The sequence below is a fragment of the Venturia canescens genome, chromosome 2 (genome assembly GCF_019457755.1).
Source record: "Venturia canescens isolate UGA chromosome 2, ASM1945775v1, whole genome shotgun sequence".
In the NCBI taxonomy this organism is placed as follows: domain Eukaryota; kingdom Metazoa; phylum Arthropoda; class Insecta; order Hymenoptera; family Ichneumonidae; genus Venturia; species Venturia canescens.
Window position 1 is genome coordinate 10,830,556 of NC_057422.1, and position 22,250 is coordinate 10,852,805.

Below are 22,250 nucleotides of genomic sequence, written 5' to 3' on the forward strand. Positions count from 1 at the left end.
CCACAGATATTCGCATGTCCGTGCGATGTACGCACGTGAATGTATAAAGGTGTGCACGCACGAATACTTATGGGACGTCAGTGTAGTCTCCTCGTATATTTTTTGCTTTCGATGACGTAGCACGTTCTTCATAACTCAAGCCTCAAATCAGGTATATCCATTAAAGTCTCATTAAGGGAGTACTTAAATTGTGATCCGGCGTAGTCTCAAATTTCGACTCACTTTAGTCACGCATCCGAAATATACCTTCGGACCAATACGATTTCACGTTTTATTAACCAAAATCCCCAGCAATGTGGAGAGCAGGGTGCAGCTTACAACAAAATGATACGCGCCGAGTTTTTTCCCCGTGAAGAAACGCATTTTAAATACATATTATTTGTGCAAATCAATTCACATTTGGCCCCACTACTCGTCCTGTTTTACCCGAGTTCTTAGCAACGAGCACACAATGCTTTCAGCCTGTTCGCTTTTCAATTTTCGAACTCGTAGTTTCGCCTCTGATTTTTTAACCTCCTTGAACATCCCGGGCCTGCCATATTCGGGAGAACCTACAATTTAAGGTCGGTTCCGAACCACCGAGCGCGCAGAAAAGGTATTCGCGAAAATTCATTGGTACAACTTTAAGGATTCGGACTACGGACGCCTCCGAGGCAAAACCTAATCGACCGTGCACCATTGCTCGCCGCTCTCGTTATAGTTATAGGATGTCCTTAAAATCGTGCCCGATCTCTGGGAGATTTTTGAAGTTATGGACTCTGGAACGCCAAGTATTTTTACAAGTTTTCTCTGATCCTCTGTCGATCGTTGATGGGGAATAATTAAGGACAGCCGGGCCGGTGCGTTCGTGAAGGAAAGTGGACACAGAAAGTGGAAAGGGTCGATGTACTCCGATCGCACCTGAGGCTGTCCAACGCTGCTTATTCGTCGTCTCTTATCTGAGCTCTCTGACTATCCAAATGACGTCGCACTGTGGAGAGAAATTTGAAAAAACCTGCTGCTTTCGTAATTCTATAATTTTATTGCCTCTAAACTGACGATGACACACTTTAAGGACACTCTGTACATGGGACGCTCTCCTCGTCAAGTGGAACGGTTTTCGACCGAAGGCCCGGCGAATTTGTGGATCTAGGATTTACTTCCGTTCGATGCTTTGCCCATAACAGGCTTTGTCATCGTGAATACATTTTTTGTGTTTTCAGTAAGCACGAACGTATTGAAAATCTATCAAAATCTTTGCGGTTAAACAGTAGAAAAGAAATTCTCGACTTGTGTGCATGTTCGTGTGAGTCGAAACTGCAAAATTCCAAAGTCCAGAAACTACAGTTTCAGAATTCTCGTAACGGTCTGCATAGTGGAAAATCTCACTGGATTGCCACGGCTTCGGAGTTGATGCATCAGACAAAACATTATCGAATTTTCAATGGGAAATGCTCGCATGTCTTTGCGAAATGCCTGGAATTTTTCCGCTTCAAAACATTCTGAGACTCATGAAATAATGATGCTCCTTTCAATCGACCGGAGCAACGCAATTTTTCTTAGATATTCACTTATCACAGGGCTTCTTGACACGGATAAAAAAGAGTGTATTAAACTGAACTCGAGGAAGAAAAATTCCGTGAAAATCTTCGTTTCCGAACGAATGAAATTTTAATGGGGAATGCTTCGTAGGCATTTTTTGGTGGAATATGGCGAGGGAGCCAGGTACGAAACTGAGTGACACACGCTATGGATGAAAGGGGATAAGCTCGTGCGTTTCAAATTCCCAAAAATTGAGAGGGAGAGAAAAAAGGAGAGCGAAATGAGAATAAAGCAAAAATACCTGGATGATGCAGCTGTAGGAGGAGCTGGGACATGGTATTATTTCTCTCGGTCGAGTTGGCTCATAACATGGGTCTGACGGAGCACATATACATGTAGAGGTTTGCAGCAATATAACATATACATGGAAGAAACGATGCTGGATGAATCCCGCCCAGAGGATATCGGACGAAAGAGCCGAGCCCTGGACCGTGGCGAAAGCCTCGAGGTGACCTGCCCACGAGAGAAATCCCTCTCTGGAGCGTCCAAGAGAACCCTTCGTAATTGGATCAATTATCGGGGAGACAAAGTGTGCCCCTCTAGAATGCAAATCCCGATTACCGCCTGTTGCGCTGACCACACGTTTCTCCCTCCAGTACCTACCCCCTTAATATCGTAGTCTCTGATGAAACCACTCGTCGTATAGATATGTGCACGACCGGAGAAATCTCGAGATCGCGTCTATTGTCGCATTCCTCCATTCGAACACGATAATTCCTCAATTCCGAATAAAACCCATCCTCGCATCGTGCCAAACAGCATCCGCGATCGAAAATACCTTCCTAGATATTCCGTTGGACTGTCAAAATTGAAAAACAATGCAATTAAGTGCGGAAACCGATTGAACCGAGTGCAGCAATTGATGAAACTCGATTAAGTTACAAAATTATTCGTTTCTAATACATTCCCATTGCAAATAAATATCCAACCAAAGTTTATCGGTTTTCATTTGAAAAATAACTTTTAAAACGAAGGCTAATCTCTCAGGCAATTTCTGAAATTGAAAAAAAAAAATATATATTTTTCGAGCACAAAAAGATGTTTTATGGCCAGCAAAACGACATTATGTGATTTCTCTGCCTGAGAGAGGAACTGATTTTAAAAACGTTAGTGAAGCAACGCTTTCAAAACACCATTAAAGACTTCAACCTCGCTCGAAAGGCGGGATCCTACATAAAGCTGTTCGTCGTCGTTGACGGTGCAAAGATTATTGACCCTGAAAAAGTGACGAAAAAGTGAAAGCCCATTCATTTTTGCAGAGGAGATTAGCCTCGTGTGATTCTTTCAACGCAGAAATTAATTCAACATTATCTTAATCAACATTCTCAATAATCTTTAACTCCTGAGGCCTTCGGACAAATTTTTTTTTCCAAGCAATTTTTTACTCACCAAAAATGGCCTTTAGCCGATGCTGCGATCCTTTCAACCGCATTGAACAGCTCCCAATCTGATTTCTTTATGACGCCAGTTAAAAGCAGAGAATCTCAGAGAATAATTAGCACGAACTTTTTCCTCCGGAACAGCGTGATTTTTAAAAAACATTTTTCCCGTGATTTTTGTTCGTAACTTTTCGGACACCCTGTGCACGAATGTATAACATTACACAAGACGAGCCTGTGAAGAAGCGGCATGTGAAAGCTTGCCGGGTCGTCGCTCTTGGATGAGTGAAGGGAAAAAAGGAGAAGCACGAGCGCGGCGTGATGGAAGGAAGCAAGAGTCTCGGTCGCCTTGAGAGAAGTCACATCTCGGATCGACCGAGTTGGAAAAGTGAAAAAACCGATGGCGCTGCCTGTTCGCCGTTTTCACGAGCGTGCGTATAGTTTCGACGGATGGTAAGATAAATAGCTATCGGTAGGCGGGCTTTCCGGTGGATAATCAACGAGAAAACCCATTTTCAAAACCTTATTGAGGCAGCGCGATTCTCATTCTATTAAAAAAAAAAAAAAAAAAAAAAAAAAAACCATGCAAACCCATGGAATCATCGTTTATTAGTGATTCGATGTCTGCAGTTGAGTCAACGACGCATTTGCGGTGCTAAATTCTCATGTAAATGGAGGGGGCTCGCAATTAATTATTAATGCGAAAATAACTGAGTTCCGAAAGTCTTGGAATTGGAAAACACGAAATTTTTCATGGTGCCCATACGGTTGGGGAGTCGCCTCGTTCCGTTTCCCCTGCGCTGCTTTCATATGAGAATCGTTGATACATTCCGTGACTCGTAAAAGTAATGCGAACTTTTCGATATACATATACATACGTGGGACTCGAGCTCCCTTCACACTTTCCATTATAAAAGCAAAGGTATCGCATGCCCCTCCTCCATGGAGTATTGTCTCTCGCAACCACAGCAGCGAGTAGACTCGCGGTCCTTCATAAATCCTGGAGTTGCCCCATCTCTCGCACTGTCACAACTTAGCTCAATATGCTTCAAGAGTGCGTGACCCCGGTAGCATAGATTAGCCGAGCCTTGGATGGGATGCTCGGATCGTTCGACGATTCGACTTCTTCCATACCGAAAAATAGGAGCTGCGCGCATATTGCGGATCAATTTTGCATGGTTAACGGGGAAAAAGAAAGCAAAATAAAAAACAACCTACAGCGGTTCCCCTCTGGTGGTGCGGCGCGAGGGCTGCGAGTGTCGTTACGAGCACATTTGTCGAGGAGCAACCCCAGAACAGCAGTTGTATTTACTCCGACGTTCAGTAGAGCAAGTTTTTTTGCTCTCAAAGTACTTTCGAGTGTCGACTAAGATCGTATCGGCGCAGCAATAGTAAAAAAACGGAGCCTAGAAATTAGGGAATGTTGTAAATGGTCTGGCAAATCGTTACGAAATTATCGCGTACATTTTTTTGTAAGTTTTATCACTCCTTTTTCGAACATGCTAATTTCTATTTAGGGTCGGCTCGCGTCTGCAACGTCGTCGTCAGCGTAAATTTTACCATAGGATTATGATAATAACTTATTTTATATCACGACGAAACTGCACGATCGATTTCCTGGTTATTTTGAAATTCTCCTCATTGCGATGACGTTTTCCCAGGTGTTCTCAATTTGTTTTTTATTCGTGAATATTCATACATCCTTGACTCACGATTATTCACGCAGTTATCATCAGCAAATATACTCTCGTCGATTCCTCGTCACAGAAACCATTTCGTCGTTGAGTCCGAAGGGGACCGACTCCTCTGCCTCTCTATCTCGAGAAAAATCAAGCAGGACGACTCCGAAATTAGGTATTTCCGCGCTCGCTCCCAGAGTTTTAGGTAAAACTTTATCTCGAGTAGGCGTGATGCGTTATAAATAATAGATAAGATCGAAATGACTTATCAGACGCGTGGAGTAAGCTTAGACACAAGCGCACACATAAATGCATGTACGAAAGGCGTGGAAGAAACAAAGAAGATGTGGACTACCACCTATAGACGTCTCGTACATAAAATATGTATCCGCAGGGTTTGTTGTGGCTTTGTATATTAGCCATGACTTTAGTAGCCCCTCTAGCGAAGATAGGCTTCGTCACCCTTATCTGTCAAATACGAATCTACAGGGTGTCCTGAAAATAATGAGTAAATTTGGTTACGAGACAGGACTCAGCGTTCGCTTAAACGTTTTTGGGTGTCGAGGAAGCATTGACGGTGATCGTTAAGGTTGGAAGTGTTGCCTGAAACGGCAAGGGTTGCCTGACAAGTGAAAACTTTGCCTCAAGAGAGAGAGAAAAATGCTCGGCTACTTTTACTCCAGTTCGATATTCAACCCTTCAAAGTTCACTGCTTTTTCCAGTCGAAAAATACCCGGAGACTCTTCCTTTCGTAACGTTCCTTTCTCGTTCGAGCTCAACAGAGACTTCATTCTCAGACACCCTGTATCGCGATGAGACAATTCTCCAAGAGAGAGGCGCGTAACGCGCATTATAAATAAATGAATTCACAGGCCTGTGGTACGAGAGCGAGCGACGATTCGTAACGCTGTTTAAACGTGTGAGTCATTGATCTGCGACCCTCGCACCCCACATTCTGCAATTTGATGTGCCGAGCGTAGGAAAGGGAACGTACAAATTTGGTGCTGTTGAGAATATTCCGGATCGTGTATCTCTCGCGTCGTCCAGCCCTATTCCGCAGGGGACAGCAATGCGTTCGACATTTCCTTACCTCGATACCAACTCGCATGCATTATAGATATTCGCATCTGAGATTACAAAAGGATGTTCTGAGAGCGCGTTATATATACGTCATATTTGCCGTCATCCACATGCACATGGGGACGAGGGATGATTTCGGAACTCCCGCCCCTTTGGTGCAATCGCACGCCATGAATCCCGACCGGCCGTGACCTTATCGGAATGAAAATTTCGTTTGGGCCCCGAAATCCCTGCTCTTCGTTCCCCTCCATCCCCGCGCGCACTCGATACAGCAAGGGTAGACGCATTTCATTCGGTTAGGGGAATGAGGATACGCGAGTGGGAACAAAAGATCAGCGCGGGAAGACGCGTTAACTCTCCCATGACTTCCAAAGTGCCAATCTTCTTTTCGATAATAATATCGATTTATCAACAAGCTTTCGGAATAATGCAGGTGATTTACTCCGAGAAATGCCAAAGTCGTTGTTGATATTGAATGAGCTATTTTGCTCCTCGGATCATGTTCAATCGCAAGCTCTCAATCGTTGTTAATTATAGATTCGTCGGGGAGCACAGAGTTGCTTTATTTTTATGATTTATTTAACACGCGACGTTGTACCACCAGTCACACACTTGAAGGGGCTCGCTGAACAGTGTGCCGTTTGGACACACCATTGGAATTCCGGTTTTTGATCCATAACACACGTAGAATATCTGGAAGAAGATTGAAAATCGGTTTTTTCGCTTTCTGTCACGAGTTATTTCGATAATTTACAAATTTCGAGTTAGAATTCAATTTTCAATCTGTAGTTGGCGAAGAAAGTTCGAGTGCTTTGTCGGTAATGTTTTGGGGAAGCTTCAATCGTTGCTTGAAATGCTGGAAACTTTTGCACATTCGTTCGGTTTACCTGACAACGCGATGCACGATCGGCCAAATATACGTGGCTCTTCGGACCCCGAGGACATGGAAATCTGTCGACGACGTTACGCAAATGATGATGCGTGTGCTCCTGATGAATCGGATAGTCACGACCAGGAACTCCAGGCACCGAACCGACTTCGCTTCTCGTATCTGTGCATTCGCAAGCTTGTAATTCATTACTGAGATATGCGAATTATTTTTCGAATTTCATTGTAATGTATTTTTAACGAAATGTTTTTTTATTACGTTACGAATCTCGCCGAAAGCAAGTTGCCAAGTGTTCTGTACTTAATACTCAAATTTAATGTTTCTCTTCATGTTCCACTATGCTTCATTTGAAATAGCGAAAATTCAAGATTGCGCACTTTGATAGACTTTTTTATTCACGGACGAGGAAACGAATCCGAATTTAACGCAATTATTTCAAATTTTTCGAAGGATTTTTCTTCGAGTTATCGGTCCATGAGGACAAAAGAGTTTTATATCAAACTGCAGATTCATTCTCTCTAAAATCGTTGCAGTTGAATGAAGAAAACTCTTTCAATAACATCAATTGTTATTGAATCAGCAACTTTTTCTCAGTATACTTTTTTGGGTTATTAAAAAAGAAAACGGAGTCGTCCTTGAAATTTTGGTAATTTTGTAAATTTTTTTTCGAAAAGTGCATCCCTTTTAGATTCTTGTGAGGTACAATGACTACCATTTTAACCATTTTCTCGGAATGCTATTCAAGTTCTCGACTATTGACTGGAGAATTGAATTCGTAATGTGACTTTGGCGAGACCATCACCCTGAATACTTAACCGAATTAACCAAATTGAGATTTACGTGGTCAGAATATAAATCACGCGATTTTTTTTCTTTATTCGGCAGGCTAGACTAATTATTATTTCGTATTGAATTTGCGGAATAATTCATTCAAACTCGTGGAACTTTACACGATTTTTTCCCGGCACTAATACTTTGAAACATTGTACTTCTAGATTTCATTGAAAAATGCTATCCAGATGAACTCGTATTTGTCAATGGTTTTTCGATGATTTCCGTAGAGCTAACTATGAATAAGTATTTCAGAAACAGTAGAACGACGACGAAAATAGAGTTACGTTGATTCAGCGAGAATTCAATATTCGATTGAAATTCTGCTTATTTTCATGCCTCAACATAGAATGGAAGGGTAAAACTCACCGTCATCGAAGACGAAAAAATGGGAACGTTGTCCACTTCGTCTGGCCCAGTCGTGTTTGAAGGATTGCGAGAACGTTTTTTTTCTCATGAAGACTTTTCGGTTGTCATAATTGCTCTGGTACTTCCGGTTACCTCGAAAATGTGATTGAGTTCTATTCTCACTGGAATCAAAGTCACTAATTCCCGCTTTTCTAGCCCCGTGATCAAGAAACGAAGAACGAAAGTCATTTCGTTCAAGTTTCCTGTCCAATTCGTCTTCGTTTTCGAAGGTGCTTGTAGCGGTGTACGGCTCGCGAGGAAAGTCGAGCCAAGTGGCCTGTTTTCCATCGCGAATGTTGAAGGACTCGTGTGAATCATCCACGTGGTTAGTTTCATTTTTCTCGGTTTCGGCGTCGGTAGAATTCGATGTCGTAATTTCGTATATTCGTATTTGCTTGGGTGCGGAGGACGTACTCGACTTTCCGGTGTTCGCGGATGACACATCGTTGGATTCGGGCTCCGTTGCGTTCTCCTCGGAAATAGTATAAATTTGGTAAACTGGTGCAGGAGTGGCGAAAGGTGGCAGAAGAATAGGGGAGGGTTCGGTGGGAGCGTTGAAATCGAAAGTTGCTATCGGGGCGGCAGCCTCTTTGCCGTTGTGAAACTTTTCTCTTCGGGATTCGAAGCGATCTTGAAACGATGTTTCCGCATTAGAAGTTAATACGGATGCAAATGGACGAGGTCGCCTTCGAGAATCGCGAATTATCGTCTGCTCTTCCGGCCATCTTCCATCGTGTCTTTGCTTATCTTGGTTGGCCAGCCCACCGAGTTCCTCTGCTCCCTCTCTCCTATTGATTTTCGTAATCCTCCTGGACCACGATCCGGAATCTCCCATCACTTTCTCACTGTCCACTTCACTCTGACCCCGTATTAGATTAACAAAGCCTGCATGACAAACGGAGACTTAGATTTTACGTCTTATTCGCGAGATTAAATAACCTGGAGATTATTTAATCTCGCTCTGCTTTTCTCTTTCGCTTCGTTATCTTCACAATCCGTTTAATCGAATGTAACGCGATCTTTCACGCTCGATTGACTCACGGGATGCTGCGATACTTACTCAAAATAATGAGGGACGTTGCAACGATTTTCATAGTGACGGAAGCACGACGCCGCGCGAATTCTTACACTCGCCACGGGGAGCAGGACGATTCGCGGATGTTTCTCGTGCCAGTGCCTGACCGTTAGTATTTTCAGGAGAGAATATCCTCGCGGTTGGATGTACAGGTAAACAGTGTAAGGAAGAGGAGGGAACATGTGGTTTCACAGTAGCACATGCGTGCGGGGGGAAAACTCAAGGACCGTGTTAATAAGAGGGCACGAATAGCATGACCGTTCTCTTCGCCCTGGGATTCCATTGTGCTGAATTTTCGTCATTAATTCGTTTTCAATCCTGTAGAAAGTGGGTCAAATAGAAAATCTGCGGAAAAAAGCAAACCGCGATTACCGAAATCGAGACGCGAGGTGTTCGAGGACACCCGGAAATTCGGTAATTCAGTATTTAATTTAATATCCCGAGATCGATCATGTGCAATTGCGAAACTTGCGGTCCCGTCCAGCCGCAACGCGCTCCCCACAAATCTCCCTTCCGCCTTCGTAAATCAAACCCACACGGTGGAGATGGAAAAAAACACATTTGTATGTGAACGATGAGGAAAAAACTTATTCACGGGCATCGAATTGTGTTACTGCCACATACGTGAAAGCAGATCCCTCTTTGACAGCCAGCTGCGTGGCAGTACCACTCAACTTTATTGCGCGTAATTCGAAGATGCGTTACTGTACAGTGACACACGGGGAAAATCATCGCTGCTCTCTCGCTTGCCCGAGGAAGCTTCATCGGACTGTGGCGACTGATCGTTTTCCATTTCGATATGGGACAAAAAACTTTTATTCCGCGCACTTCTGTACTTCTATTCTCTCGATATCAATTTTTGGAGGAGAGTACCAATTTTTTAAAATGACACATATTTCCGAAGGACCGACCCCACGATCCGTTCAAAAGACGTGAAAATTCAGACTGTTAGTCGAAGAATTTTTCGAAATTCTTTAAATTCAAACGATTAGTCGAAAAAATTTCTAGAAATTCTTTCATTTTTAAGCGAGCTCTTTATTTTTCATAAAAAATGAGTTTTTCATTAACATTCTCATCCTGAACTCTCGTACAAAAACCCAACTCGAGATTATTAGCGAATCAACCACCGGACGCCAGATTAAGGAGGGTCAATCAAAATAATCAGAATTTGATTAAATTTGTGGTGATAACACTCTTTGGCATCAAGTATACGAATACAATTTTTTTCAAATTTTTTTACCACATGGTTATCGCATAATTGAGCGTTAAATCCAAGTTCTTATGCACGAGATGTATAACTGTATATATGTAAACTCTGTGCTTATACACGTGAACTTTAGTGTTCAATTACTCGAGAGCTATGTGGTAGAAAATCTAAAAAAAATTACATTGTCTTATATATTTTTAAAGAGCACATTTACCAAATTTTATTAAATTCTTATAATTTTGAAATTCTTCATATTTTTAACATGGTTTAGCACGGCAACGTTGTATCGTCGCGATCCACCCTCCTTAATTCACTCCTAGTAATTTTTTTTAGCTCAAAAATTCAAACTGTGGCCGAATCGAGATATTCGAAAAAATCTTCGTATATGCCTGTCTGTTTACGCAGGAGAGAGCAGGAATAGTTCGTCCTTGTAATAGCGGATGATGATATCGCCCGTGGACGGTGTGTTTCGCACAGTTACCTTCCAATAGAAAAAGCGACTTCTCAAGTGTGAAAGAATACGCGAGAGTGCATGAATATATAGATATAAATATACACTCATGCATCGAGCGTTCATAACAACATCCGCAGTTTCCCATCCGATTCCTTCAGGGGTCCTTTCTTTTTTCTTCTTATCTTCATCGCCCCCGCGTGCCGCGGCTTGCCGTTCATTTGGCGCCATCAATTCTCTTCGCTTTACTTGTTTCCAAAAAACTTTCACAATATCGCAATATCTATACGATGTGAAGGAAGAAAAATTGACTTTCATGAAGCAACTAACGTAACAAGAGTTTTCGACGAACGTGTATTCAAGTTTTCAAAGCGTCAGCTATGTAGATATTTTTCTTTCAGATGTTCGTCTGATAAATTTCTAAACTAAAGGAAAACAAAAAAAATGCTTTTCAGTTTGGCTTCCTCATGGAGGAAGCTTTGAGCATCGTGCATCTTGACCATCTTGAGGAAGCAATTTGCGAATTTTAATTTGCAGCATTTTTTTGTATACAAGGAAATAATGTATTTTCTCTACCTTCTTTTACGAACTTTATAATTTATCTCTTTGTTTAAATTCATAAAAAAAACTAAATGACGAGCCATCAGAAAAAACAGTTTGCAACTTTCAATTTTCATCGGTTTTCTATTTACATTGAAATTAAATAATTCCGACAACTTTGCTGGAAAGTATAGAGGAAGTACAGACTTATACACGATATCTTACAAAATTTCCAAAAATTTAAGCGGTTAAACGATTTTTTGAAAAACTCATATTTTCGGAAAATTCAAAACATCAAATAATTTAAACCGCTCAACCGATATTCCCCAAATTCAGTACCAACCTTCCCAGTATGATAGCCTATTTATAAAAACAAAAATATTAATAAATCTTAAAATTTTCGAAAGTTAGAGCGTCGACACCCTTTTTATGAAAATTTCAAAATGTCATAGGATTCGTAATTTTTTACAAATTCTGACAAAATTACCAGAGAATGAAGAGCTTGTATAGTTTAACATCTGTGCAAAATGGTAGCCCTGTATCTCAAACCGTTTCGAATTATAAGCGATTTAATTTTGCAGTGCCACAACATAACACACACATACACACACACGCACGCACGCACGCACGTACATACACACACATCCGGACATTTTTTCTAGATATGATTTTTCGATGTTTTGGGACATTTTGAGCACACTGACATTGAAAACTGGAAAAAAAAAAAATTTTCATCATCACAAAGTTTCCTCTATGAGGAAGCAAAAATACACGCGCTCGAAGACTGTGCCAGCTCAAACAAGAAGATATATTTACCTCGAAAAATGAACTACTTTTTCTTAAAATGGACAAAAGAAAACTACGATGAAAAAGTAAGATAGCTTGACAAAGATTCGAAAATTCCGCAGACTGGAGATTTTTCTGAGGATTTTTGGAAAATTTGGTAGAAAAACGAGTCAATATTTTACAAAGTATTTATTGTCCATTCAAAAAATCGTACGTCCTGTTACTCAAACATTAAAAGTGTTTTGTTTATTCGTGTGAATTTTCCTATCGATTCAGCGTCTCAATGCTCCAATTTTCTTATTTCAATACTCTTGAAAGACTCGTGGAGGTGTCTTCCACAGCCGCTCTTTCCTGAGGCACCGCAATATCGCATTTGCACTTTGGGTCCCAGAGAAATTGTAAAAAAACCCGACCAATATGGGCGGCTACATTTTTTATTGTGTCAACAATCGATTTGCATCGTGAGCTCAGAAAAACTGGCTTCCTGACAGCAATCACTTGGCTTCGGGGATCACCCGAATTACATGCTGCGCACGCATCCTCGTCGCAAGCTCATTCATTTGGTTTTTATACAAATATGTACAAGGATCAATTCCAGCCGAGGAATATTGGTCCTTCAGTTATTCGTTTCTTTTTATAATCCGTTTTCCACGCTTTTTCAAAAAAATACGATTTCCTTAGTTTGTGTATTCAAGTTTGTATTATTTACAGACGAAAATAATGAGAAAAATCAGTCTTTGTCTCTGATCGTGCTGCCGTTGACGTTTTGCATCTCAATTTCTTTTTGCGAACCATCGTGAACGGAACCAGCGAACACGAGAGGCATTTCAACGTCGAGTTTCGGGGCATTTTCGTCCTCTTGATTTAGCCTTGATGTTACAGCTTGTGGGATCAACCTTTTGTACACTACTTGAAGCCAAATCATCGCGATTATGAGAGTCGCGCCGGTGATTCCGAAGGTGTGATAGGTCCCCCAACGCGTGTAAATCAAACCCACGAACACCGGGCCTAGCACTCGCGAGCCACAACCAGCTCCCGTCATTATTCCCATCCAGAGACCTTGAGGACGGGGCCCCAAAACTTTACTGAATATCGTTTGGACCAACGTCACACCGACCGGATATCCCACCGATGTAAATCCGTAGCCTATCAAAAATTGCGTCACCGTCATTTGCGGGGTTGTTCGACACCACTCTTGAGTACTCGGGCAACCGACGATCTCCGTTCCGTTTATTCCCCTTGTCATATTTTTCGTCACTGAAGATACACAAAAAAAAATTACTCGTTACACGTTCGCTTAAAATCTAACGAAAAAAATATCATTTTCATGAACGCTGAGGATGGAAATCACTGCAATGTATCAATTCAAACGTTACGAGGGATCAAGAAATCTTGGACTGAAATTCGTTCCTAAAATTAACGAAATTTGAGCATGACTTACACTATGGGGCTTGAATCACAGTATAGAGTAGTGACTGAGCGTTTTTTTTTTATTACAGTCAGAGAAATGCATTTGGGAAATGATTGTGAAAGTTTTGAGAATCAGCAGATTATGTTATTTGAGTTGCATTTGATTTTTTGAATTAAAACAATTGCAGTGCCTCTGATATTGAATTGTGAATGTTTTCTGAAAATCCTCCGAGGCTGTTACAAGTTTTTGTGATTTTTCGGGAGTCTACGAGGCAAAATTTTCGGTTTAAAAATACTGCAAGTCAATTTTTTTCGATGACTCGTTGCGTTGGAATAAATTTAGGTTCGAAAATACCTGAGAAAAAGTATCGTGTGATCAATGGGTCGGAGGAACATAGTTTTCGTTTGAAATACTCACGATCGATTTCGGCGATAATCGGTGGGTCGGGGCCCCAAGGAATGCACATTATTCGACCGATAATCATACAAAAGAAACCGCCCCAAAGCATAACTTTTCGTTCGTCAAATCTGTCAAAACGAAAAAAAGAGTGAAAATTCTTTGACAAACGCGCGATTCGGTAAAGAGGCTGTGAAACATTTCACTAAAATTTCTTTACCTTTTGCAGAGCGGCCCAATCATGACGAAGGTTACACACGCCACGACACCACCAACGCTCATCAACAGACCCATGTAATAAAGAGTTTCCGTTTTAGACCACGCGAACTGATCCATCGTCAGCGAAGTGCCCAGTCTGTCATTATTTCATTCAACAAATGTGATCAACATCGCAAGACTTTCCATCGTCTTCAATTACATCGAACAAACTCTACTCACGTCTCTAACAGAACGAAGTTGAAAACGAGGAAAAAGAATGCGCATATCATTGTCCATGCCGCCAAATAATCAGGTTTCACAGTTTTCCACGTGTCTTCCTCTACAAAAATTCATCATTTACTTTATGAGCTTGAAACCCGCCATTGTTTCCAGCTTTAATTGGTTTCGAGGTTCTGCATTATTCCGACGAATAAAATTTATCATAATGGCAATTAAAATTCACATTTTCAACAATCATTTCGAGTACAATTGCACCGAAATATTTACACGACTGCAACAATCAACATTTTTTATGTCTAATTAAAGGAAGAATAAATGATTCTGAACTCACCGGAAGTTTTGCCCTGATCTCGCATCGCCTCACGCGCTGCAATTTTACATTCTTTAAAATTCCATGGTAAAAACATGATGAAATTACAAATTCCCATTATGACATTTATCCAGCCTGCCATCGTGTACATATTGAAAGGCAAACCCATTACGAAAAAGCCTTCGTCTCCGAGCGGTGTTACGATCGCTTGTAATGCCGGTCCCACCACGAAGCCGAGTACCTTCGAGTGAAAAAAAAATGTTTAATAATCAAAGTGAAATGGGATTTTTTCCAATTATCAATCCTGCAGCTCGTCCCATCAAAAACGCTGCATTCATTTCTTGTTTTTCACTCTGGATACTAAAAACAGAGTAATCTGTATGCACTTTAAAAGGCAAAAAAAAAATGACCATACCATTGATTAAAATGGATTCGATGCTGCTATTTCGACGTTAAAATATTTTACCTGAGCCAAGGACACCATGGAAACAGCCCCGGTTCTTTCCGACAACGTTGTCGCTGCTGAAAGATACGATCTTGCGACTGCAATGTTTGCTAAAAAATGAGTTCATGAAAAATAATAATTATTGAGACAATTGATCTTAAAACTGAATAAAAAACAATTGGAGGCTCGTCATCATTTGGCTTCTTAATTACTCGAAATTAATGAAAAGTTGAAAATATAGGAATTTGAAATGTGATTTTTCGATAATTTCGTACCAGAACTGACGCCAACGAAGAATCTTGCAGCGATCATATACGCCTTTTTGTCACCCGGTATAATCTCCAAAGTACTGTAAACTGCAGAAGAGCAGGTGAACAATGCCAAGGTAATCACGAGGGGTAATCTGACTGATCCTATTTTGTTGCCCCACCACCCCACCAGCGGTGAAAACAACATTTGGCCAAGTGGATTTGCCGCTACTACGTAACCCATAAATTCTTTTCCCGCTGTAGGATCTAGCTGAAATAATACAATGAGCTTCATATCGTTCGATCTCCTGTTATTGAGACCCTAGCGATGTTCCGATCGAAGGAAAATTTTCATCGGCAAATGCATTCTGAAAAGTCTAAGGTCGAGCCGAGAACTCATTTTTTTTCTTTCAATCCACAATAAAATTAAAGACGAAAATAACAAAATGCTAAAAAGTTGGAACGAAATGTTTAAATAATATTGAAATAGAAAATGGAAAAATTTTCATGGAAATTACGAGCTGAAAATTCAATCAAAATGAAGTTTTGAAATAAAATTTTTTTTTACAAAAAAATTTTTATAAATTTGAATGAAAGTCAAAAGTTACTTTACCTTATCCAAATATGGCCATACGCCCGTCAAAATAATGCTAAATCCAAGGGACATGAGAAACATGGTAAAATAAATGACATATATGCTTTTCCATCGCGCCTTCCTCTCCTCAGCGGTCTCGAGATCGTTGTCAGGTCGCCGCACCGATCTGTTCGTGGACGAATAATTTAGTGATTTCTTCTAAAATCGAAAATTTTCCCAAAATAAACGACAACGATTCGGGCTCAATAATTTTACCTTCTCTGACGAAATTTTCTGTACCACTCCATTGCACGTAAACAATGAGGCGAAATCGAAGGCAGCGAGGAATAATAAACACGTTTTATTTGTGAAGCGCCTCACGAATCGTTCGCACCGCGCTGTTCACCGAAATGACGAACCGAAATTTTTTCGATGAATCTTTTTTCTGTCAGAAAACATTCGTCACCTATAACTCATTTCCAACACCGAGCTACTTTGCATCATCATTTTGTACCGATTTCCTGCAAAAATATTCATTATTAGTTTTTTATTTTTCTACACTTCTTGCATTATTTTTTCATCGAATGATTTTCGTTGGAAAATCATTTTTTTGCGAATTAACAAAGCTCTTCCACATTCATTTTATATTAATTTGTATTTTTGTTATTTATTTTCCATTAATATCTTCGACCAACAGCAATTCGAGACGTTAAGATACCTTAAACCTCGACTTTCATGGCGCCCTGTTCCGATTTGAGGGCACAATTTTCTGACACGTCCTATTTTCGAGGGTTCGCTACAGTAACGCACTTGATTCGTGTTGAGAAACTCGCGAATGGACGATTGAAAGATGCGGAATGAGATCGTGTAACAAAATATTGTGTCCGGCTGATTCACTCGTCTGCTAATTGGATCGAATTTCTCGCTTCTGACAGCTCAAATCTGTGTACAGCCATGAAAGTCGAGTATCACGAAGCTTTACATCAGATTTTGAGATCAGTGTCTCCTGCGACAAAGAAAAAACTTGGTCAAACTAGAACCTCGTTAGATGGAGCGTTTCACACACTTTTACAATTGTTCGACGAATATTCGATGATGTTTGAGAATTCAAAAATTAATGTGCAAATCGATGTTTATCCATGCCCAGTCACACTTCAATGATTATGCCAAACGGTTATCGGAATTCGTGAAATTTCACCGTGTTTCTTAGAACTTTGTTAATTTCTGCGAACCCATTGTTGAGAATTCGTAGAATTAACATTGGCGCAGCGAAACGAACGCGGCGATACATTCACGACAGCGCATATCAATTTGTTTGCGAAGAGTCACGAACGGAGAAAAAAAATATTATCAAAAGTCCATAAACCTCGGCAGCATCTGCTCATATTTTGTACAAGTCTGCGAAAATATCATGCGAAATTAAAACTTTGATGCATCGCAGCAAACGAGACGAGAGGCGCCGTACATTAATTTGTTTGTTTACGTACACTCGTGCGAGCGCGGAAAAATAATACGTGACAGAGGAGATGTCGAGATGGTGGGGAGGCTACAATCGCGATGCGCGACACGAGTTCCGTTTAACGAGCGATACCGCACGTTAAAAACTTACATTAGCCTCAAATATTTTTCCTCGTGTGAACGAATGTTCAATTATAAATGGGAATGAATCGATATTTTGCTCTGTAACATCGAATTAAAGAAATAATAAGTGTTGAACGATAATGACAGTATCGAATCGACAAATTGTTGTAGGTTCTATATACGTCAGTTCGTCTGTCGAGTCACTCTTGTCTGGCTTGCATAAAAGTTTATTTATATTGAAGGTAAGGCAATACGTTTGGTGAGTTTCCAACGGTTCCTCATTCACGCCATCGCTGTTTTGTATTTAACCAAATTTCGTGAGAAAAATAATCTTCTAGTGAACTCTGAATATTTCCACAAATTTCCATTCGAAATATTTTCCTACCTTAATTATGGTTGATTATGCTGTTACTAGAGTTCGATTAATTCAATGTGATCACGATTTTATACGACTCGCGTCGGAATAACGAAGCTCGAATTTCAGTCCATAAAGTATATTCGACTGCATGTAAATAAACAAACGATATCGACATGGAAAATTAACGCGGAGCGTAATAATGTATTCAGCTCTCGTTGAGATCAACTTTCAATTTTGCATGTCATTCTTCGTGGAAATATGACGATGCAAATGAAGTTCGTCCGCCATCGAGTGACCTACGATCGTCGTGATTTCTCAATCACGTTTAACCCCATGCACGTTCAACGATAGCCATCGGTATTCGTACTTGTGTAGGTAACTGACATCATTTGTGAGGCTTTTCACGCTGTTTCGTGGATTCGTGACTCCGACGTTTGACGATCGAACGTAGAGTGGCCATTTGAAAAAGATTAGTGAACGAGGTAAAGCCGCAATCGACGATCAATCGAAAAGGCTATGAAAAGATTGAAGGAAAAGCAGCGAAAAAATTGATTATCCGATGCTCAATCGTCGGTTGCGGCTTTCAAAGTCCATATTTTTTTTTAACGATCGAAGAACCAGTTTTTTATTCATTTACGTTCGTCATAAATTTGCACGAGTCATTAGAACGAGAAAGTGTAACACGAAGGGAATTCCGGACGATGAAATCTCTTTGAATGGGTTACAAAATTCGAGGTTCTGTGAGCCTCGAGTCGTCAGAAAATCTCCATAAATGCAAAAGCGAATAAATGAAAGTTGAATTGCACGTGAAAAGACGAGGGTGAATCGACTCGCTCGTTCTTTGTTTCCAATATACGTTGAACGATAAGTCGAGGCTGATGAGCAACGGGCTATCGAACGCATTATGCAGGGAAAGAGACAAGCGTCACTTGTCGGGGCTTGAAATTTTCTGATTTCATGCAAAGGTACGAACGCTTTCAAGAGTCGATAAATAACGATAAACGAAAAAAAACGTCCGGCACGTTATGTTGTATTCAAATTTTTCGAGCGTTCAAAACATTCGAATTGTGACGAAAGTAAAATTTAAAAAAGATAAAAGTAGTTTCAGACCACAGTTGTTCAGCGGACGCTGTTCGTATCTCACGTCGATCTCCCCAACCTCTGTTGGCCTCTCGAAGGAGTCTATTTTCTTTACTTTCAAAAATTCTCCCATAAATATTTAAACATCAATAAATTCTCTCAGGTTTTACTGGCTTACTTTTTTTGTCAATGTTTTTTGTTCGATCGTGACTAATTGCAGCAGAACCCGTAGTCAGTGGTTAAGCATTTTGTATTCGCGTGTTTTCATATAAAGGAAAATCAACGTGGAGGGGGAAGTATGGATACTCGTCTGAGGACCCTGCAGCCTGATGCCAAAGTACACCGCTACGATCGCTGTCGATACACTCCCTACGCGATGGGTTAAGGCAATGGAAGCAAATAAAATATAGTTTCTGTTATCTTGAAATGAAAGTGACGGTTATCGATAACGAAAGTCATTAGATATCTTCAATTTTGTGTCGAGAGATAAATCAGAATACAAAAATCTACGATAATGTATGAATCTTTAAAACTCGTAGCGCACGTTAGAAATATAATTCCACGAAGAATGCTTAATTGAGAAATAAAACGAAACATTCAAAAATAGCAAATAGCAAAATAGCACTTTACGTCGGTGTGATGACACTTTGGAATAAACATTTGATAGAAATATTAATTCCCACTGAAGCAAACAATGAACCAAGTTTTCGAGCTTTCGGCCAATAACAAAACACTTGCGCAATGTCACACGTTCGCACATGCGTTCGTAAATAGCGCATGCGAGTATAAATTCATCGGCACGCTTGAAAACGAGTTTGCTATTTTTGAGAAGAGAGCGCCGACGATGCAGTTGTCGAGGCAAATATGACGCCTCTCGTGAATGCATTCACGATAATACGTTCACAGTACAGGGATTGAAGGTTGTCGAGATGTAAGAAAAATACATACTGTACGATCCGTGTGGTGGAGAATTCAAATAAAAAATAAACAACGAAAATTCGAATATTTTTATATCGGCAGAACAATGAAGAATGACGAATGACTCGATATCTGACTGGACATGTTAAAAATTTTCTATACTGGTAATAAAAACAGAATAAAATTAAAAAATCATGTTAGAATTGTCAGTTGAGAAAAAGCGATAGAGAGGCACAAGTCATCAAGTCTTACTGAACCTTGTTACTGCAATCACATGTGCCCGCTGTTCTCCCACCGCCACTACTCAGGCCCGTATTCGTTCGTTCACGGCACCACGTACCCAACATTCCACCACATTCATTGCCCTCTCTCTTTTTATTCCTCATTCCTTGCCTCGCTCCCCTTTCCAACGTCCTACTTTCTACCTGTTACTCAGAGCTCAGAGTCCTTTGTGACGCTGCGAGAGAACTAATGCTCCCGTTCTCTCTTCAAATTTAATCAATTTTTCACCTTTCACATTCCATTTTATTCGTTTATATTCAACGAGTGTTTTAATATTTTTTTTCACGATATTTATAAGTTACTATTCTTCGTTATTTTCGACGATAAATTGGACCATTTCTGTAACTCATGTTTCTACGAATTCTAACCTGTTTTTTGACGGACTCTAGTTGTTTGTGTATTTATAGAACAATAACCAATTGTTTTCGTCATTATCGCATACGTGTAATTTACTTCGAGTTGACGAACACTTTTTCCCAAAATACTATCATTAGCATTTGACAGATTTTATAATATTACGACGATGAACGCAGTTTTCTATTGATTAAAATATTTGTTCGAAACTTAAAAAAAAAAAAAATCGACACAATGCTGTTTGCAGTCCCGGCGTACTGTTCTATGGAGTATATCAATATTAGCGATTTTCTCTGAGTTTATCATGTTGATTTTTTCTAGATTCGATCATCATTGACTGAACTTCCATATAATTTGCAGAAGAAAATATAATCATGAGCTAATAGCCTGGTAAAAAAGGAATAGAATTATAAATATCAAACGATCGTGTCGCAAGTATTGATTAATCGAGCAACAGGTCAAATCGACGAGAAACGTTTACGAATAATGTGGAATCATTTGACTACGACCATGTAATGTATTCCTAACGAATGTACAGGTCATATAGTTTCCTATCTCTCATGAACTCCTGGTACATGTTTCGTATTTTAGTAAATGGATAACTGTAATCATACGGCTCTGATATTCCGACGATGTAAGCACGTTTTTATTTAAAGTGAAAAAAAAAACGTTGGAAGGTGCTATGAATCTACATGACATATATTTTGTTACAGTATAAAATAAATGAAAAGTATAACAAACTCCTAGTAAATGAATTGACTCCTAGAAATGAGTTACAACCTTCTATTATCATCGTAACAAAAGTTGAAATTTTTTTTCGCTTCCTGCATTGATAATTCTTTATATTAGGACCGTACACATGGAATAAATGAAGAAAAATTTATAAAAATGTGTTTTTTGTGAGTTTTTATAGTGAAAAAGAAACAACGCCGACCAATTTACCATTGCAGAGGTTGTTTCGTTACACAGTTCCAACAAATGTCGCTGGAGAAAATAGAGCGCTGTAGTCTGGGAGGTTTTCGGGAGTTTGCGCAATACATTAGATTGAAGCGTCCGCGAGTTTCGATGAATTTCGTGTTGAGTTTTCAGAGCCGGTGGATGAATCGAAATAAACAACGTAACAAACATACAAGGGATTAAAATTTATCTTGATAATTATATCGTAAATATTTAAAAAATGAGTCGACGAAAAAGGGCAAAGGTACGTGGGATCGAATTTTTTTTCGCGTGTTTGTTTACACGGGCCGAAAAAAGGTTATGTTGCGATGTTTGTTTTTTTCAATGCTGTAAATAGTGGAGACTGTCAGATATTTGACAGGCTCTAATCTTTACGTGAAATTTCGAGCCTCACGTGTCTTACGTTAAAAAATACTGTGCCATCGGTTTGAGACTGCAAAGGCATAGAAATTTTTTCTTCCACTTTTGGAGCGCTATATGAATCGATTGAAAAAAATGAGTATTTTGTCAAGGTTGAGTATCGGGAAATGGAGGAAAAGTATAACCAACTGGAGGACGAGAACGCCTCTGACACTTCGGAAAAATCGAAAACTGGCGTCGGGACGCCAGAGAAAAAAATCCTGGCCGAGCCTCAGAAAATTGTTGAGGTCGCTCCGCCTCCTACAGCAATGCCAACTTCTTCTGGAACTAAACCAGAACCAAAGGAAGAAGAAGAGCAGGATAGTGATCACGAAGATCCACATGGTATGTTTTTTGAATCTGAGTTTTAATCTCAGAAGCAAATGAATTTATTTGTCGCTAGCGTTCACAATAGATTTGGCAGATCCGTTGTGTACATCTTGTGAAAATCGTCATTCAAATAATCCAGTGAATAGAAAAGTTTGTAATAGAACTTTGTTTTTGTACAACACGAGTACAAGCCAAGAAATAATTCAATGGTGTTCGTTCTCTTGTAGAAAAAAGAGAAAGATGTGGGCGAGGAGAGTAAAAAA

General features: G+C 40.1%; 3 protein-coding genes and 2 long non-coding RNA genes across 9 annotated transcripts in view; 2 read left to right on the forward strand and 3 right to left on the reverse strand.

Annotated features, from left to right (window-relative positions):
* Window positions 1-998: 998 nt before the first annotated feature.
* Window positions 999-3,499, reverse strand: LOC122406463 (uncharacterized). Its single transcript, XR_006259967.1, has 3 exons — window positions 2,971-3,499; window positions 2,185-2,380; window positions 999-2,120 (listed from the first exon to the last, which is right to left on the reverse strand). It is a non-coding gene; the product is annotated as an uncharacterized lncRNA (long non-coding RNA).
* A 2,762-nt stretch (window positions 3,500-6,261) lies between these two features.
* On the reverse strand, window positions 6,262-9,068 carry LOC122406464 (uncharacterized). The gene is made up of 4 exons (XM_043411931.1): window positions 8,908-9,068; window positions 7,809-8,732; window positions 6,607-6,770; window positions 6,262-6,412 (listed from the first exon to the last, which is right to left on the reverse strand). The coding sequence occupies exons 1-4, from the start codon at window positions 8,939-8,941 to the stop codon at window positions 6,299-6,301; spliced, it is 1,236 nt and encodes a 411-aa protein (XP_043267866.1). The 5' UTR covers window positions 8,942-9,068; the 3' UTR covers window positions 6,262-6,298.
* Window positions 9,069-12,080: 3,012 nt separating this feature from the next.
* On the reverse strand, window positions 12,081-19,916 carry Cln7 (CLN7/MFS domain-containing 8). 5 transcript variants are annotated; one of them, XM_043410871.1, is made up of 11 exons: window positions 19,696-19,916; window positions 16,447-16,734; window positions 16,005-16,249; window positions 15,768-15,915; window positions 15,182-15,425; window positions 14,928-15,016; window positions 14,483-14,702; window positions 14,152-14,251; window positions 13,934-14,068; window positions 13,735-13,844; window positions 12,081-13,163 (listed from the first exon to the last, which is right to left on the reverse strand). In XM_043410871.1, the coding sequence occupies exons 3-11, from the start codon at window positions 16,034-16,036 to the stop codon at window positions 12,637-12,639; spliced, it is 1,605 nt and encodes a 534-aa protein (XP_043266806.1). In that variant the 5' UTR covers window positions 16,037-16,249; window positions 16,447-16,734; window positions 19,696-19,916; the 3' UTR covers window positions 12,081-12,636. The 5 variants fall into 5 exon arrangements, with proteins under 5 accessions (XP_043266806.1, XP_043266807.1, XP_043266808.1 ...); XM_043410872.1 differs by lacking the exon at window positions 19,696-19,916 and adding an exon at window positions 17,695-17,806; XM_043410873.1 differs by lacking the exon at window positions 16,447-16,734.
* Window positions 18,518-21,041, forward strand: LOC122405854 (uncharacterized). The gene is made up of 2 exons (XR_006259836.1): window positions 18,518-18,632; window positions 19,022-21,041. It is a non-coding gene; the product is annotated as an uncharacterized lncRNA (long non-coding RNA).
* A 298-nt stretch (window positions 21,042-21,339) lies between these two features.
* Window positions 21,340-22,250, forward strand: part of Su(var)3-3 (lysine-specific histone demethylase Su(var)3-3) — a 171,571-nt gene continuing 170,660 nt past the window's right edge. Inside the window, exons 1-2 of the mRNA XM_043410870.1 lie at window positions 21,340-21,502; window positions 21,771-22,002. Coding sequence (XP_043266805.1) covers window positions 21,479-21,502; window positions 21,771-22,002 — 256 coding nt within the window. The 5' untranslated portion in view covers window positions 21,340-21,478. The remainder of the gene's footprint in view (window positions 21,503-21,770; window positions 22,003-22,250) is intronic.

Coding starts and splice junctions, on each gene's coding strand:
- LOC122406464 (XM_043411931.1), bottom strand. CDS start 8,941: ATGAAAATCGTTGCAACGTCCCTCATTATTTTGA. Junction 6,771..7,808: donor TTTTTTCGTCTTCGATGACG/GTGAGTTTTACC, acceptor GCGAATGCACAG/ATACGAGAAGCGAAGTCGGT. Junction 6,413..6,606: donor ATCGTGCATCGCGTTGTCAG/GTAAACCGAACG, acceptor ATCTTCTTCCAG/ATATTCTACGTGTGTTATGG.
- Cln7 (XM_043410873.1), bottom strand. CDS start 16,036: ATGGAGTGGTACAGAAAATTTCGTCAGAGAAG. Junction 15,426..15,767: donor TATGGCCATATTTGGATAAG/GTAAAGTAACTT, acceptor GTATTATTTCAG/CTAGATCCTACAGCGGGAAA. Junction 13,164..13,734: donor GATTATCGCCGAAATCGATC/GTGAGTATTTCA, acceptor GTGTATCTTCAG/TGACGAAAAATATGACAAGG.